Here is a 17,760-nt window from a genome sequence, read left to right as displayed (position 1 = left end):
CTGTAAATAGCATTACTAAACCGGACTATATGTAGGAAAAATTTCATAAAAATATTCCAACTAAATTTCATTAAACTTTTTAATACCAAAACTTTTTTGTTACCCAGTTTAATATCCCAACTAATTATACTGTTCATTTTAATATACAAATTTTTAAAATTATGTCCCTTTTAATAATCAAAATTTATTTAAAATACTGATAAGTTTCAAACAAAATTTAAAAAACCTTCAAATTAACAAAACAATCTCAGAAAATTCTAATTTTATTTAGGATTTAGGAAAGAAGGTAATAAGTTAGGAAGAAAATTTTAAAATTTTAAAATTAAGTTTTAAGGAAAATAAATAAATTTGTTTTCTATTTCAGAAAATAAACTAAACTCAATACTTAAAATTTAAAATTTTTATTTCAAAATTTAAGGTTATACACATTTTAGTTAATTTTATTCTCAAACAGAAAATAAAATTAGAATTTTCTGAGATGTTTGTAAAATTTAGAGATTTTTTTAAATTTCGTATGAAAATTATTAGTATTTTTAATTAAAATAAAAAAGTTTGGATATTAAATAGACTTAGTTTTAAAAGTTTGTATATTAAAGTGAGCAAAATAATTAATTGGGTTATTAAACTAGACATCAAAAAAGTTTAGGTATTTAAAAGCTTAAAAAATTTAGTTGGGATATTAAACTAGACAGCGAAAAAGTTTAGGTATTTAAAAGCTTAACAAAATTTAATTGAGATATTTTTATAGAATTTTCCCTTATATGTACTACTTGTATTGGATAAAATTAAAAACCATTCGGGTTGACTACTATTTTATAGATTAATAGGATTCAATATTTATATTAATTAATCTTTTAAACATAAAATCTATGTATAAAGTTTTCTAATGATTTTGTTGCACCTATCATTAAAAAAATATATCAACTAAGTCAGATATATCAATTCACTGTTCGTAAAATCTTTAACTATCTTAATAACTTAACATAACAAGCCCCTAAATTAAAGGTATCATATTTATAAAAATATCAATATACTTGCTAATTACAGATTTATAGGATCGATTGATTACAACATCTTTAGTATATTCCAAACTTTAAATACTTATCATTATGTGAAAAAATTAAAAACAAAATATTGACAAAATATTCCTAACCTTTAGTATATTTTTTATCTACACGACTTGCAAATCAAGTTTTCAAATAATTAGTTTAGATTTTACTATCATATATGTCTCACTTATAAAACTATATACAATTCATTATACGTTGAAGAACAACATTCACATCCAGATCCAAAAAAAATGTCGAGCAATGCAAGTTTCACACCTCTCAAAAACATGAATCCATTTAAGATGAAATAGTGATCTCAAGTCAAATTACTTCATTCCTGGCAACAAACCACCTTATTCGGTAGGAGAGACTCTTCAAATGGTTTTTGCTGATGAATATGTAAGTTTTGAAAAATCAAATATATTCTTTTAGGTTTTTTGTTTATCAAAACCAAATACTAAAAACTTATTTTGTAGGGTAATTAAAACTACAAACGGAACTGTCCAATATCGGTCAACAAATCATCATAAAATATGTATTAAATCAGCATAGAATATATATTAACAACATCACATTTATATAAAATATAATAAAAATTAAATATTGTGAACCGAAAAAGAACACCCGCACGGGCGTGCGGGTCAAAAGTCTAGTGTTCAGTTAAAAGAAAAAACATTTCTCTTAGTTTTGTCAAATTTTTCTTGTCATAAACAAACGACTCGATAATTTTATCATCCTTTCCATCAATTTCATTAAAAGGTGACTTTTTTAAAATAACAATATAACATATAATGAATATCTAATTTAAATAAAATACATTTAAATTGATATCAAAACATAAATTTTATATGAGAAAAAGACAAAAATAGCACCAAATCAAGTTTTGTCACAAAATAGCATCACAAAAAAAAAATAACCAAAATAAGTTTTATTAAAGGGCAAATATGCATTTATAACTCTTGGGTTAATTAATTTAAGAATTAGAGTTCAGAGTTAAGGAGTGGAGTTTTAGGAATGTGTTCAAATTTTTTTTTTAAAAAAATATTAAAATTTTCAAAACAAAAATGTGCTATTTTGGTCATTTTATTTTGAGTGCTATTTTTGTGACAAAAACTTAAAAAATGCTATTTTAGAGATTTGCCATTTTTATATTCAGATAAATGTTTACAAAAAGAGAAAGATATACTGAAATCATTTATTACTGTATGTAAAAGTAGAAAATATATATGTACTGAAGAAAATATCAATAAATCTGATCTCCCTGAGTTGTCATCTAAATGTGGTTTAAAATCATTGGTTGAAACCAGTGGTGATCATTACAAATTGAAGAATATTGAATGATGTCTATCATCTCATCTTAACCATTAGTTTTGTTATCAATTCTTAAATGTTTTACACTATTATCCCAGACAGAAGGGGAATGTATACTCACTATAGATTTACCACACACTCTCATTTGTTACATGTGTTCCACACCCCTTTTCACACAAACAAAAACAATTAATAAAAAACATCAAAATTTTCAGACATATTAAGTAATAAGGAAACATTTTTTCCAAAGTACAGAAAGACAAAACAAGTTGAAGATAGGCTCTATTTTAATAATCATCCACATCATCATATGGGGTTCATGAACCTCTTCTCCATCCTACAACTATATATACCTCTTCTCACCCATCCTCTCCTGTCATCACACTCTCATATCCATCACACAGACATCAAGCACTGAGAGAGTTTTAAAGACAGAACCCGAAAAGGCCGACAAAAATGCCTTCTCTCGAGAACTCTGTCACTGTGATCTCAACAAGCAGAGTCTTCCCTGACAAAAAGTCAACCCTCGCTGACCTCAAACTCTCCGTGTCCGATCTCCCCATGCTCTCCTGCCATTACATCCAAAAAGGTTGTCTCTTCACTCGTCCTCACCTTCCTCCACACGAGCTTCTCTCTCACCTCACACACTCTCTCTCGATGACCCTCTCTCACTTCCCTCCTTTCGCCGGCCGTCTCTCCACCTCCGAAGACGGCCACGTCTTTCTCTCCTGCAATGACGCCGGCGCGGACATAGTTTTCGCCGAGGCAAAATCCGTCCGCGTCAGCGACGTTATCATCGCCGGAACCGATGTTCCCGACGTCGTGAAGGAGTTTTTCTCGTACGACAGGGCGGTGAGCTACGAGGGACATAACAGACCGATCCTAGCCGTTCAAGTGACGGAACTAAACGACGGCGTTTTCATCGGATGCTCCGTTAACCACGCCGTGGTCGACGGAACGTCGCTGTGGAATTTCGTCAACACTTTCGCGGAGGTGTCTAGAGGAGTCGAGAACGTGACACGTCGTCCTGATTTTACGCGGGAGTCCGTGCTAATCTCACCGGCCGTGCTGAAAGTGCCTCGAGGTGGGCCCAAGGTGACGTTCGACGAGAACGCGCCGTTACGGGAACGGATTTTCAGTTTCACCAGGGAGCAGATTCTCGAGCTGAAAGCTACGGTGAACAAGAAGAGAAACGGCGAGATAAACGGAGTCGAGGTGCTGGGGAAGCAAAGCAACGATAAACTTAACGGTAAACTAACGGAAATGTTGGAGAGTTTGTTAGAGAGCAACGACGCCGTTTCGAAAACAGAGAACAACATGGAGATCTCGTCGTTTCAGTCTCTCTGCGCATTGCTCTGGCGCGCGATCACTCGGGCGAGGAACCTCCCGAGCACCAAAACGACGACGTTTCGCATGGCCGTCAACGTCCGCCACCGTCTGAGCCCGAAGCTTGATCCGGAGTACTTCGGAAACGCGATCCAGAGCGTTCCGACGTTCGCGGCGGCGGGAGAGGTCCTGTCTCGGGATATACGGTGGACCGCCGATCGGCTCAACCAGAGCGTGGCGGCGCACCGGGACGAGAGGATCCGAGGCGTCGTGGCGGACTGGGAGGCGAATCCGAGGTGTTTTCCTCTCGGGAACTCCGACGGAGCGTCGGTGACGATGGGGAGCTCGCCGAGGTTTCCGATGTACGAGAACGATTTCGGGTGGGGGAGGCCGGTGGCGGTTAGGAGCGGACGGGCGAATAAGTTTGACGGGAAGATCTCGGCGTTTCCGGGGAGAGATGGAAACGGGAGCGTTGATTTGGAGGTGGTCTTGGCGCCGGAGACGATGGCTGGGATAGAATGTGACGGCGAGTTTATGCGGTATGTGTCGAAAGTTTGATGGAATAACGTAACGGTTTGCGTTCCCTCTCTTTTTTCTTTATTCTCAATAACTTAATAATGTAAAAAATGTAATTTGACTGAATAAATAATGTTACATTTCACTTTGGCGCTAAAAGTTTTCGATTTGATTAAAAAACAAGTTCCTGAGAAGCTATTTAAAAATAGTGAATAGTGATAGTAATGTTGATCTTATATTCTGACCAAAACGGGATAAGATCATATACATCTTTAAAATCTCAGATATCTAATCTGCACTCACCCATACCTTTATGTCATGATTTTTTAATACTCTCGTGGCTATGGAAGACGTTTGCGCACTACACGAACCAATGAACTTGTTACACACTGCTTAGACTCTGATGTGTTTGATTCATGACAAGTTTAGTAATTTACACAAGTGTTAACTTACCAACCCATAACGTATTGTTCTCCTCACCTATGCAAACCTCAACGAGGAGATGTTTAATCATAGGAATCAATTTGAATTTGTTAATCAAAGATTTTGTTGCAGAATTCGAGCTAAAAAGTGAACATGAAAGCAGCACTCCACACCATTCATCATCCCTATCTTCAACAACTCTTAATGTTGCAGGATAGAGTACTAATCTCTAGATCTACATAGCATTATGGAAAAGCCAAACTGAACATCAAAATTCTGAAAACAGAGATAACAAGAACATAATCCAAGAAATCACTATTGATTCACTAAGAGTAATGGTTTAACAGGAATTTATATATTATGAGAATTATTGCAAGCGACTACAATCTAAAATTCTATCTACATTTTTATGATATTTACATCTAACAATTCTATTTGCTCCATACGAAATTATGTTCTACATTTTTATGATATTTACATCTAACAATCCTATTTGCACCATACTAAATTATATTTTTGCCACATTGAACTAACGTATAAAAGAAACTAGTACTTGCAACATGATAAAAATCTAATTTAAGTTTTTTTCCGAGAAATAAAAAAAATCTAAAGTAATTTTTTTTCTGAGAAATAAAAAAAAAAGTTTATAAAAGAAACTAGTTCTTGCAACTTCATATAAAAGGGGTATAGCATCAAATATTTATTTGAAATGTAGATTCGGTTGTCATAGACTCTATACACAAGGAGAAAGAATCCACTGAAGCAAGTATTTTTGGGAATTTAATGATACTAGATATTTTACCCGGGCTACGCCCGGGTTTTCTTATATAATTTTATTTTATTTAGTTTATTATAGAGTCTGTATTTGACTACATATTTTATAGTTAGACTAAATAAACTATATAAATTATTAAACAAATTTGCAATTTTGAATTGTTTAATTTGGTAAAATAACTGAAATTAATCATTATATGTAGCTTCTACTTGCAGTAGAAGCTTACAAAACAGAAGTAAGTGGTGATAACTTAAGCTTACTTCTCTAATTCTAAACTATTGAACAAACTTACACTGTTTAACTTCCATGACTCCAAGTCTCCAACCAATTGCATATGGAAAAAGAAATCTTAAAAAAATGCTTTACAAAATATTTTCTCGTTGAGCCTGTACAACGTCATTTCTTGCTGCTTGAAGTATCAACGATCCTCTTTGTCCACCAAACACATGATTCAGATAATACTTGACATTGAAAATGTTGTTGATGTTCTGAGAATCTAGTGTGTCTTTTCCTGCAAAAAACAAACTCGTTATATAGAAAGAAAAGAGCTCCACATAAAAGTAGCTTCTTCCACTGTTATATATGTTCTTTATCATTGCTCCGTCTTTCTCCAATAGCTCTGCTTCACCCAACACCTTAACCATGCAAGTGTAGTGTTTTATGATGGCTTGATAATACTTTTATCTCATCACTAAACTGATCAAATAACCAGTTGTCTTCTCTAATTCAAGACAAATTTAAATTTACAGTTATCAAATATCTTATCACCTTCCTAGCAAGTGACCATTGTTCTGCATGACACACCCATATAACCAGGTCAAAAAATTTAAGCAAGGACAGAACCAATACAACATATGTGTGTGCAAAAACTATATGAAAATAGAAACATCTAGTAGTAAGCAAGAAGGAATTTCTAACATTACATATACAACTGGTTAATGTAAATTAAATAAATACATTTGGTTCTAGCATTGTTTTATTAATTTTTCTTATTTATCTTGTTTTGTTATTTTATAGTATGTTCTATTTAAAGTAAAATACATTAATTATATTATATTTATATTATGGCCAGATTTTCTTAGGCTTATATATTAATTTATGTTTATATAAAAATTTGATAGTTAGACAATATATATGCATATAAAAAGTAAGATAAACCCAATAGTATTTATATATTAAAATATATTGTTCGCTTGATGTGTAACTAAATGTATTTATTTAAATTACATTAACCAGGTTGTGCATGGTTATCGTAATCTAACATATGTGCCTCTCATGATTTTTTTTTGGCAACGGTTTATTATTCCAATAGTTTTGTTTCATAAAGATTATTCCAGAAAATATCATTATTCCATCTACAGAATTTAATAAAATTGTATGCTGGTGTTATAGATTACGACTTTTATAATTTTTTTATATATGAGAAGAAAAACATGAAGTTGTACATGTTCGTCGATGAGAACTTGAAAGAATAAAAGAACATCAGATTTGATAATATATGGTCAATCCATGCATAGGCTTGCCTAAATATGGTCAATCCTTATACATACTGGTTGAACATACGATGACCAAGAGCATTATGTACACTATAAAGTTACACAAACTCTCGATCTAATACTTAAGTATAGAAGATTACTATCGGATATCTCATTTTGCCTAATGATAACCCTTGCATTTCATTATAATCCTCATTTTAGTTCAGTCACTTCGCCACAGGACAAACACTTTCTCAAAACTTCTTCCGTAGTACTTTTGTCCAAGCTTCTAACAAATATTTCAAACTCCTTAAGCGAGCGTCTTCATGGAGCACATCATGATGTTCTTCTCTTTCTTCTTACACATCAACAGCTTCTCCACGCTTAATTTCATCATAAGCATGCACATCACTACTTTGACACTCTAGCTCCTCCCAATGTCGTCGGTAAACTCACCTGCATTTTCATCGGCCTCTGTTTCCTCCTCAAGTTTTTCATCCATCTGATTAACCAACCCATGTTCCTCCTGCTTCAATTCTCTCTCTTCAAACTCCCCTTCACCATATTCATGATCAGCATCAAACCCTGGTTCACTGTCACCTAAATCCAATCTCTCATCTGCGGGTAAAAGCGAGTAAAATATGTAGATAATTTAAGGCATACCAATGTAATTTCACATAAATAAAGAAAGACGAAACCCAAAATTGTGCCCTTATATACGTAATCATTAATACTGATAGATGCAATATTTTCCAACCTGAGACTTGACAGTCTAAAAAAACTGTTTTAATAAAAACCAACAAATAAGTCGAGCAAATATGAGTGGTTCTCCCTCTGAAAAATTCTTGCGACTCATTTACAAATTACAAATATATTCACTTACCAACACTTTCTTCCTTTTTCAATTTAAAGCTTTCCGTAACCATATGTTTTTTTCCATGTTGGTTTGCTGCTTCACCGACTCTGTTTGAGCTCTTCTTCCGCACATGCCTGATCCCATACAATTTAATATATATTGGAACCAATTTATCACAACACTGCAACATGAATTCCATATGGAAGACCGCAAATTTGAATTTTGGAATCAAACAAAGAGTAGACAGGAGATAAATTATTTCAAGACTATTGTTTAATTAAAAATGATTATAGTTGAATACCCTAACATCCACGGTTGAACAAAATAACAATTAGATTAACTGAACAAACCCAGGATGTAAAATCCCATCTTTCTTCTCTAGTAATTAAAGATCGAAAGGAAGCATTACAAAGCCTACTCTTTTTAGCAATTTTTATTGCTGTGATAAGACATCAGAACCTGGCTCACCTTCCAGATGTGTCAATATTGAGGTACCTGATACTAACCAAAATATGAGCAACATTAGTTGAAGAACTGCAAGGAAATTCCAAACAACTTAAGGATTTTATAGAAATCAGAGCTAAATATAGTACATCTGAACCATGTAAGCAAATAAACAAACACAATACTCTTTGGCATGCAAACAAAGACGTTTTAGTGAATATATATATATATCTCGAGATGCTGAGATGTACAACACAGAACACCACCATAATTTTAGATGTATTAATCTCCCAATATCCTTTTCTACTCCGGCTATTAGAGATGGTGGTGGAGTGACCAGTTCAGTAATCTCAAATCAATCATGTTTACATATATATTTCTCCTACAAAAAAAAAATCACAGACATGAGTGACTGCGCCCATTTATTATATTATACTCAGGCGCGGATGGTTTCTAACTGTCCGAAAAATGTTTGAACAAAAGAAGCAGAGACCATATATTAACATAGAAAATTTGATAGACGACCCAAAAAACACATACAAAATTTGATAAAAGACCGAAGTAATAGAAGAAAATAAATAATGAAAGATATAATCTAAAATACAAAGATGTTTATAAAATCAGGGGAAACTAAATTTTGGAGAATTTCCGAACCTGTTCGTCGATGAGGAGCATTTCCAGACCAATAAGGATCTTTTTATTGGGTTCAGATAGGTAGTGTAACTGGGTTTCGTGGGACCTGGTGAGATATTTTGAAGAACATAACTCCTTGATCATTGGCAGAGGAGACAGGGAACTTGCCGTTTGTTTTGATCGCCATGGCTTGAGCTTAAATAGAGCAGGTTCTAGGGTTTTGGTTTGTACAACAGAAAGAAAAAAAACAGTATATAAAATATGAGAAAGAGGGGAGGTGAAAGGAAACCGTTAAGAGGAGATTGAAGCAAACGTTTGACTGTAGAGGAGGTTGGGTAATGGAGATTGGACGAAGTTAGAAGCTGAGAAGACGATGGACAATTTTAGGGGGATTGGGGGTTTTTTTTATCGCGAAGGGGGATTGGTGACATCATGTGTTTTTAAACTGGACTGTATATGGGGCTTAGAGAATTGATTTCGTGAGATTTTAAAAGCCCAAACGCAGAAGGCCCGACTTTTAAGAATTAAAAACATCGATTTGGATCAAACCTGTCTGACGTGGTTGAAATCTCTCTTCCTATTGGCTGATTTAATTAAAGGACGTGGACACTCTAAATGAGCTTCATACTCTCCTTTTAGTAGTGTTATAGATCACACAACTGCAGAAGAAGAGTTTCCTTTCTCTCCTCTACCCACATCATAAGAACCCAACACGCAATTCAAGAAAGATGGGCCTATCCAACTAAACTATATAAGGTCCGCCTCCGTAATATGATTCAAATAACAAGGGTAGATCAGTCAATTACCACACATACATAAACATAACACACTCTTCTCTTCTCCAACGTCAACTCGACTCGATCGCGTGTGAAGTTTTGATTCTCCGTCGTCGGAAGTTTCTTCCAACCTACAGACGCCATCAAACGAAAGCTTCATAAGATCCTTCGATTCCTCCGTCGTTTTTGGAAGTCTTTTTTGGTGACGATTTCGATTCGAATCGGAGGTGGTAATCTGGAGATCTGCTCCTCCTCCCTTCGTCTTCTTCGTAGAAACCATGTCAGACGCTCTGATAAACGGATTGGCTGGAGCTGGGGGTGGGATCATCGCTCAACTCCTCACTTATCCTCTCCAAACTGTAACGATTCTATTTTTTTCTCTCACGGCCAAATTTCGCCGTCATTTCCTCGTTGATGATAATATCTTCAATGGTGTGTGTTTGTTTGTTGTAATCAGGTAAATACACGCCAGCAGACGGAGCGTGATATCAAGAGGGAGAAGAGGAAGCTTGGAACTATAGAACACATGTGCCAGGTTAGTCTCAGGATCAAACGAGTACTGCCTAGTTAGTTTTGAGACTGTGTATTGCGCTTGAGAGCCTGAGAGATTAATTTACTGGAAATTTGCTTGATTTTGTATTGAAGGTTGTGAAACAAGAGGGATGGGAGCGATTATACGGTGGATTGGCTCCGTCTCTCGCTGGCACCGCGGCGTCACAGGTTTTACATTATTCTCTATCTCACTTTTTTTTTTTTGTATCTGCAGAGTCTCTATTTTGTAAGCCGTTTTGTTTGTTTGTGGATGAGATTAGGGTGTGTACTATTACTTCTACCAAGTGTTTCGGAATCAAGCGGAAGCTGCAGCTCTTCTGCAGAGTCAGCAAGGGTTGGGTGACGGATCCGTTGGGATGCTTGCTTCGCTTTTAGTGGCTGCATTGGCTGGGTAAAGAAGTAATCTCTTATTGCTATTTGTGTCTCGTATCTGCTTAGATTTTTCGTCTGTTACAATGCGGATTGTCGTTACTTAGCAAAGCTATACAAAAGGTTTTTGAAGGGGTTGATATGAATGCAAAGTAGCACCCTAAGGTGATTTAGTTCTTTCTCACAGAATGATTTTTATCGACTTTCTGGAGCAGGTTATTAGTGAATGCTCGCTGTGGTCATATTGTTGATGCTATCATCGCATGCTCTTATATAGTGTTGCATCTCATGCTCTCACATTACTGGTGTAACTTTTACTAGCAGGTCGCATAGTCCTAGTTGTTTTGTTTTTGATTCTTAACTTTGGCCGCCAAAGATATATCAAGCATCCATATGATACTTTCAGTAATGTTTTTTTTTTGAAACAATTGATTTTTACTGACGATAGCTATTTCTCTATGCAGAGCAGTTAATGTTCTGATGACGAATCCAATTTGGGTGATTGTTACACGCATGCAGGTATAAGTGGCTTCATACACAGCACAATAAAGTTCTTCTTATTGTGTTTAATCTATTTCTCTGTATTTTCATACAGATATTTTATTCTTCAAAGTATTATTTTTGCATTACAGTTTACTGGTCCTCTTTCCAATCCCCCTGATTCTTATTGAATGCTTGAATATAATGCAGACCCACAGAAAAATGCCAAAAGATCAAAAGACAGTCTCTGAGTCACCTCCTTCTGAGATAGAAGAAGTTCTGGTTCCAGTTGAGCCGCGCCCATATGGAACCTTTAACACGGTATGAGGCAGCTTCGTATTTTTTACTAACCAAAAGCTAGCTTTGACCTGACTGCAATATGAGACTGAAACTTTTTTCATATTCAATAATCCTCTGAATACAACTTTTTTTGTGTTACATATTGAACAATGTTTCAGATTCGAGACGTTTACGATGAATCTGGAGTGACTGGGTTCTGGAAAGGTGTAATTCCTACACTGATCATGGTATGTAAACTTAGTCGTCTTCTGAAGCTACTCTGAATATATTGTTTGTGTGGGGTGCATTTTCTGACTGTTTTTGAAAAAACTTACAGGTAAGTAATCCATCAATGCAATTTATGTTGTACGAGACAATGCTAGCAAAGCTGAAGAAAAAACGTGCCTTGAAGAGTAGCAGCACCGTGACCGCTTGGGAGGTTCGGACTCTAAATCATTTTGCTTTCATTTATTTTTTGATAACATGTTTGTTTCTTGCTCCTTGTTTATACTTGTTGTTCCCCCATAGACGTTTCTACTAGGAGCTGTGGCTAAACTCGGAGCTACAGTCACAACTTATCCTCTCTTGGTTGTAAAGTCGAGACTTCAAGCCAAACAGGTCACAACAGGGGACCAAAGACATCAGTACAAAGGTTTTTGTTTCCTCTTGTTGTTTGTTATAAGATCGTTTAGTAAAAGGCCAGAAAACTCAATCTCCTAATTCATGGATCTTTGAATTAACAGGAACGCTGGATGCGATTCTGAAGATGATTAGATATGAAGGGCTTTACGGGTTCTACAAAGGGATGAGCACAAAGATTGTTCAGAGCGTTTTATCTGCTGCAGTTCTGTTCATGATCAAGGAAGAGCTTGTCAAGGGAGCCAAGCTGTTGCTCTCTAACACGACTTCTAGCAAAGTGAAGTCCAAGCTTTCCTGAGGCTCAATCAAGCTAGGATTTTAGAAAAATAAGATTGAAATAAATTAGTAGATTAAAATTAAACTTCCAATAATTTCTTGATTAGTTATCACAGAATCAGGAATGGTGTTCATTTCCTGATCGTTGCAAATTGATTATTGTATTTTCCTGCAAAACTATTGGTTTGTATGATTCTATATCTTAAAATTTGGCAGATTAGTTGTGTTTTATCTCATATTTTTTTCTTTTCTAGATTAAAAGTTAATCCTCAATATATTTGGATTCAATCTAATTGTATACATACAGAAACAAATCTTCAGCATTTAAGTTAAATACTTAAAAGAAAAAGTTAAATAAATACTTAAAAGTAGTCAAATCTATATGATGAAAAGATAATTTTGACAAAACTATTGACTGAATATCAAAAAATAACAAATCAAGTAATTAACTATGCAAATTTGGGAATAAATCAAAGTAATTAACTATCTTTACTATGCAGAATAGAATGCAATCTCTTAAAAAGCCCATTACGGCCCAGTTTATGTATCAACGAAACGACATCGTAGTATACCAGTTTTGAGTCTGAAACGTCTCTGAGCTCCCCCATCAATAATATCCTCTTCCTCCTCCTACGCTCGAGAAAATCACCACACTCTGCGTTCCCCGAGAGCACTTGAATTTCCGAAGAGACGTACAGATCTGATCTGATCCGCCATGGAAGAAGAGAAGAAGGCAGAATCGACGAACAAGAATGTTAAGAAGGTCAATCTGCTGGACCACAACTCCATCAAGCACATGCTCGACGAGTCCGTCTCCGATGTAAGCCACGTCCTCCGATTATCCACCTTACGCCTTCCTCCATATTCACTCCGATCTGTGAATTACGATTTTCATTTTGTCTGTTTTTCGATCTGTTGTCGTAGATCGTTACGAGCCGTGGGTACAAGGAGGACGTGAGGTTGAGCAACACGAAGCTGATCTTAGGGACGGTTATCATCGCGGTTGCTCTCGTTGCGCAGTTCTACAACAAGAAGTTCCCCGAGAACAGGGATTTTCTGATTGGATGCATTGCATTATATCCTTTTTTACATGTCAATCGTTGCATTCTGATTGATTTTACCATATGGTTCTCCGAAGCAGCTGATACGGTTTCTAGGGATAAGATATAACCGTCTTGGGATCAGTTTTGGGTTCGAAGACTCTTATTTTATTAGAAAATTGTATTGTGGCTTGACTTCTTTGTGTGTTTAGCATTTTGATTTTGAAGAATAAGATTGTGTGCTTCTTTGACTATGATGGTACGTATGTAGTGCTGAATGGGGTGATGCAGCTGATTATGTACACCAAGGAGAAGAATGCTATATTGTTCACCTATCCTCTTGAGGTTTGTTTCTCTTGACTTTTCAGAGGAGATGTTTTTTCTTTACTGAGAGAGGAGGCAATCTTGGATTGTTTGTGTATTGTGTCTGCTTTTCTCTATTCTACAATACAACCGTTTTAGTTCTGTGATTTAGTTGCGTAATGTACATAGTTCCCTCATATACCGTCTCAAACTTTTGCATTGTTTTTTTTGTTTTTGTAAGTAATTAGAATTGTGTTCTGACATGTTAGTGTGTGTGTGCATGTTGACAAGAAAAAAAGAGTAGTTTGTGCAAATCCTAGGACACCTTGGTTTTAGGAAAAGCTGCATTCAATGTTTTGTTTTGATTAGATAAACTCTTGGCAACAGCAGTCGTTTCTTTTGGTGTTAGCGATTGGTGATGTCTTGTTCTTCGAATGATAGTTGTTCAATAATTTTGGAATGTAATGTGGGTTGTTTGTCTTCTCATTTTCACCAGCTTGAAGAAGATTACTCCTCTCAAGTGGTTTGTATCAGAGAGGATAAGTTTTTTTTTCCGAGCATTTCATTATTTACTTGTTAAGGTCTAGAACATGCAACAGGAAGAGCTCATCCATTTTGTTTTGCTGAAACCATTTCGATTTGTTGCAGTAATTTGGTTAGCGGGTTTGTTTCATTTTGTTACTGTCAAGACACATAAAGGGTTTTAATGTTTTCTCTGGTTGATAGGGCATGCACACTTTCATATGTTTTGCCTAAGCTTCGCTAATGTTTAGCTCATCATTTGCTACTATATTCAAAAAGTCTTTTGTAAAAAAATGGGTTGGTTGAATACTGCAGGGTTCATTCACCAGCACTGGCTTAGTTGTATCTTCAAAGCTGCCGAGGTTCTCTGATGAGTACACTCTCACCATTGACAGTGCTGATCCAAAATCAATCTCAGCTGGGAAGTCAGTCCAGTTTACCAAAAGTGTCACCCAATGGTCTCTCTCTCTCTCTCTCTCTCTTTTTTCTCTTTCTCTATTCATCATTAATGTCGAGCTTATGTTTTATGTATGTTTTTTTTCGTGTGTAATTTGCAGGTTCACGAAAGAGGGAGTTCTTGTTGAGGGTTTGTTCTGGAAAGACGTGGAAGCATTAGTCAAGGACTATGCAAAAGAAGAACCAAAGAAGAAGAAATGATGATTATATATTATTGAAGAAACTATGTTTTCGTTTTTTAGATAATTAAACGACTTTTTGTTTAGAGATGACATAAAATATTCCAGATAATATTACTTGAGTTTTGTTGTTATAAACAAAGTTTTCGAAATAATCTGAGATTTTAATAAAGGCTTTCATCTCCAAGAGTATGTCATCATGCAATATTTTCTCTTGTTTCAATAATTCACACAGCTATACATAACACATAATCATTGATATCATCATATAGTTAAAACCACATTATTATGGCGCCATAAGGAAGCTACTTTTTAGCTATCAACAACGGCAGAAGTTGTCCTTAACCCAAAAAAGCGTCAATTAATCACAGAATTAAGCTAATTAATAATTATCACCACGTGCTTAATCATCCATTGCACACGTCTTGTTTAATACTCTGCTTATATTGTCGTCTAGCAAAAAAGATCTGGCTTTACTTCAGAAACACACAGACACACACACACACTGTATAATATAAGATCAAAAATCAAATATTATTCTGCGCGCCGACTTGATCCCCACCAAAAAAAAAAAAAAATATTATTATCAGCAACAGATTCTCTATATTGATTCCCCTCGCACTTTCTTCTTCCTAATCGAATCTTGACGATGGAGGATCCCGACACCAAGAAGCGCAGATCAACTCCCCGGAACGTCGACGACGTCATCTCGCTAGCCATGCCTTACGTAACCGACCCCAAAGACCGCGACTCCGCATCCCTCGTCAACCGCACATGGCTCAGAGCAGACTCCGAGACCAGGGAGCACGTCACCATGGCCCTCTGCTACGCCTCCTCCCCCGAACGCCTCAGCCGTCGGTTCCCGAACCTGACGTCGCTCAAGCTCAAAGGGAAGCCCCGCGCCGCGATGTTCAACCTCATCCCCGAGAACTGGGGAGGGTTCGTGTCCCCCTGGGTGAACGAGATCGCTCTGTCGATGCGGAGAATCAGGTCCGTGCATTTCAGGAGGATGATCGTGAGCGACTTGGATCTTGATGTTCTGGCGAGAGCGAGGTTGGATGAGCTCGAGGTTTTGAAGCTTGATAAGTGCTTAGGGTTCTCTACCGATGGGCTCTTGAGCATCGTTAAACACTGCAGGTAACTACTAGCTTGGAAGCGATGTCGTTTTACAAGAACAAGATTATTAGTTCTTTACAAAGATTGAAACGATGCCGTTTTGTGAGAACAAGATATTGATTACTTGCAGCTTACACAAGACTGAAACGATGACGTTTTAGTAGAAGCTTATATGAGATTGAAACGATGCCGTTTTATGTTTTTTTTCTCTGTGACAGGAAAATCAAAACGTTTTTGATGGAAGATAGTTCGATTCTTGAAAAGGACGGCAAATGGCTACACGAGCTTGCCTTGCACAACACGTCTCTCGAGGTTCTAAACCTCTACATGACAGAGCTCACGAAACTCAGCCCCAGAGACTTGGAAACCATAGCTAAAAACTGCCACCGCTCTCTGGTCTCTGTCAAAGTCGTCGGCGACATCGACTTGCTGGAGCTGGTCGGGTTCTTCAACGCCGCCGTCAACCTCGAAGAGTTTCGCGGCGGCTCCTTGGACGAGGATCCCGAAACGCCTGACAAGTACACGAATCTGACTTTCCCTCCAAAGCTAACCCGTGTGGGAATCTCTTACTTGATAGCCAACGAAATGCCGATACTGTTCCCGTTCGCTGCTCAAATCCTAAAGCTGGATCTCCTCTATGCGTTTCTCGAAACCGTAGATCATTGCATACTGCTCCCAAAGTGTCCTAATCTTGAAGTTCTTGAGGTAACAAAATTTTAATTCACTTGAACAGTAAAATATTAATTCACTTGAACAGTAAAATATTAAATTCACTTAAATATTAGTTCCTAATCTGGAAGTTCTTGAGGTAAATATTAAATCACTTGAACAGTAAATATTAATTTACTTGAACAGTAAAAATATTAATTCACTTAAATATTAGTTCCTAATCTAGAAGTTATTGAACTATGTAACGCTGACATGTTCTTGGTGTGTATCTCAAGACGAGGAATGTGATAGGAGACAAGGGACTAGAGGCACTTGGGAAGCACTGTAAGAAGCTGAAGCGGCTGAGGATCGAACGGGATGCGAATGAAGACGAGATCAACGAAGATAGACGAGGTGGGGACGAAGATGGGAACGAGGACTTGGGGTTTTTAGTGACGCAGAGAGGGTTAACGGCGTTGGCTAAGGGATGCAAGGAGCTAGAGTACATTGCGGTGTACGCCGCGGACGTAACCAACGCGTGTCTCCGAACCATAGGCGTGCATCTGAAAAGCCTCGTGGACTTCCGGCTCGTCTTGATCGACCAGGAAGAGTGGATAGTAGCGGATTTGCCGCTGGATGAGGGTGTCAGATCGCTCTTGATGGGATGCGAGAAGCTCAGACGGTTCGCGTTGTATCTCAGGCCGGGGGGGTTGACGGACGTGGGGTTAGGGTACGTAGGGAGGTACAGTCCGAACGTGAGGTGGATGCTTCTTGGTTACCTTGGGGAGACGGACGAAGGACTGATGGAGTTCTCGAGAGGGTGTCCGAAGCTGCAGAAGCTGGAGATGAGAGGTTGTTGCTTCAGCGAGAGAGCAATCGCTGCAGCTGTGATGGAGCTGACTTCGCTGAGGTACTTGTGGGTGCAAGGGTACGGAGCTACGGCGACGGGGGAAGATCTGAGGGTGATGTCTAGACCGTGCTGGAACATAGAGCTGATTCAGGCAAGGAGAGTCCCGGAAGTGAATGAGATGGGAGTGGTAAGTGAGGTGGAGCATCCGGGTCATATACTGGCGTATTACTCGCTGGCTGGTCATAGAACAGATTATCCACCAACTGTTAGAGTCCTGAAGGAGCTATGATGATTGATTGGTTGATGATTCCAAAGCAGGTTTGTACATAAAAAGATTCTTCTATGAACTGTGTATAATGGATTTTTTTTACTTGTTTCTTCTTACTGTTGGTGTTGAGAGATTATACATAGAGGTTTTGAGAGATTTGTTGTATATTTTGTGGTTTCTCTCCAATATACAGAAAATG

General features: G+C 37.1%; 4 protein-coding genes across 4 annotated transcripts; all 4 read left to right on the top strand.

Moving 5' to 3' along the window:
- The first annotated feature begins 2,727 nt into the window (after nucleotides 1–2,727).
- LOC108849183 (uncharacterized acetyltransferase At3g50280) lies at nucleotides 2,728–4,347 on the top strand. Its single transcript, XM_018622702.2, has one exon. The coding sequence runs from the start codon at nucleotides 2,817–2,819 to the stop codon at nucleotides 4,242–4,244; it is 1,428 nt and encodes a 475-aa protein (XP_018478204.1). The 5' UTR covers nucleotides 2,728–2,816; the 3' UTR covers nucleotides 4,245–4,347.
- A 5,305-nt stretch (nucleotides 4,348–9,652) lies between these two features.
- Nucleotides 9,653–12,410, top strand: LOC108849289 (peroxisomal nicotinamide adenine dinucleotide carrier). The gene is made up of 10 exons (XM_018622836.2): nucleotides 9,653–9,943; nucleotides 10,042–10,119; nucleotides 10,230–10,304; nucleotides 10,397–10,527; nucleotides 10,970–11,024; nucleotides 11,196–11,306; nucleotides 11,444–11,512; nucleotides 11,602–11,703; nucleotides 11,793–11,916; nucleotides 12,008–12,410. The coding sequence occupies exons 1-10, from the start codon at nucleotides 9,863–9,865 to the stop codon at nucleotides 12,199–12,201; spliced, it is 1,020 nt and encodes a 339-aa protein (XP_018478338.1). The 5' UTR covers nucleotides 9,653–9,862; the 3' UTR covers nucleotides 12,202–12,410.
- A 365-nt stretch (nucleotides 12,411–12,775) lies between these two features.
- Nucleotides 12,776–14,851, top strand: LOC108849146 (signal peptidase complex subunit 2). Its single transcript, XM_018622659.2, has 5 exons — nucleotides 12,776–12,999; nucleotides 13,104–13,255; nucleotides 13,483–13,564; nucleotides 14,360–14,502; nucleotides 14,602–14,851. Exons 1-5 carry the CDS (start codon nucleotides 12,895–12,897, stop codon nucleotides 14,699–14,701), a joined length of 582 nt encoding a protein of 193 aa, XP_018478161.1. The 5' UTR covers nucleotides 12,776–12,894; the 3' UTR covers nucleotides 14,702–14,851.
- Nucleotides 14,852–15,190: 339 nt separating this feature from the next.
- Nucleotides 15,191–17,726, top strand: LOC108848784 (coronatine-insensitive protein 1-like). The gene is made up of 3 exons (XM_057007120.1): nucleotides 15,191–15,816; nucleotides 16,014–16,500; nucleotides 16,740–17,726. The coding sequence occupies exons 1-3, from the start codon at nucleotides 15,329–15,331 to the stop codon at nucleotides 17,580–17,582; spliced, it is 1,818 nt and encodes a 605-aa protein (XP_056863100.1). The 5' UTR covers nucleotides 15,191–15,328; the 3' UTR covers nucleotides 17,583–17,726.
- Nucleotides 17,727–17,760: the final 34 nt, after the last annotated feature.

Source organism: Raphanus sativus, chromosome 4 (genome assembly GCF_000801105.2).
Source record: "Raphanus sativus cultivar WK10039 chromosome 4, ASM80110v3, whole genome shotgun sequence".
Lineage (NCBI taxonomy): Eukaryota > Viridiplantae > Streptophyta > Magnoliopsida > Brassicales > Brassicaceae > Raphanus > Raphanus sativus.
This window is presented reverse-complemented; position numbering and strand designations above follow the sequence as displayed.

What these genes read in the sequence shown, in the direction of transcription:
- LOC108849183 (XM_018622702.2), top strand. Translation starts at nt 2,817, where the DNA reads ATGCCTTCTCTCGAGAACTCTGTCACTGTGATCTCAACAAGCAGAGTC.
- LOC108849289 (XM_018622836.2), top strand. Translation starts at nt 9,863, where the DNA reads ATGTCAGACGCTCTGATAAACGGATTGGCTGGAGCTGGGGGTGGGATC. An exon ending in CTGGCACCGCGGCGTCACAG is followed by an intron (nt 10,305 to 10,396) that starts GTTTTACATTAT and finishes GGATGAGATTAG; the next exon opens with GGTGTGTACTATTACTTCTA. An exon ending in CCAAAGACATCAGTACAAAG is followed by an intron (nt 11,917 to 12,007) that starts GTTTTTGTTTCC and finishes TTGAATTAACAG; the next exon opens with GAACGCTGGATGCGATTCTG.
- LOC108849146 (XM_018622659.2), top strand. Translation starts at nt 12,895, where the DNA reads ATGGAAGAAGAGAAGAAGGCAGAATCGACGAACAAGAATGTTAAGAAG. An exon ending in TCGACGAGTCCGTCTCCGAT is followed by an intron (nt 13,000 to 13,103) that starts GTAAGCCACGTC and finishes CTGTTGTCGTAG; the next exon opens with ATCGTTACGAGCCGTGGGTA. An exon ending in CTGATTGGATGCATTGCATT is followed by an intron (nt 13,256 to 13,482) that starts ATATCCTTTTTT and finishes CTATGATGGTAC; the next exon opens with GTATGTAGTGCTGAATGGGG.
- LOC108848784 (XM_057007120.1), top strand. Translation starts at nt 15,329, where the DNA reads ATGGAGGATCCCGACACCAAGAAGCGCAGATCAACTCCCCGGAACGTC. An exon ending in AGCATCGTTAAACACTGCAG is followed by an intron (nt 15,817 to 16,013) that starts GTAACTACTAGC and finishes TCTCTGTGACAG; the next exon opens with GAAAATCAAAACGTTTTTGA. An exon ending in CTAATCTTGAAGTTCTTGAG is followed by an intron (nt 16,501 to 16,739) that starts GTAACAAAATTT and finishes GTGTATCTCAAG; the next exon opens with ACGAGGAATGTGATAGGAGA.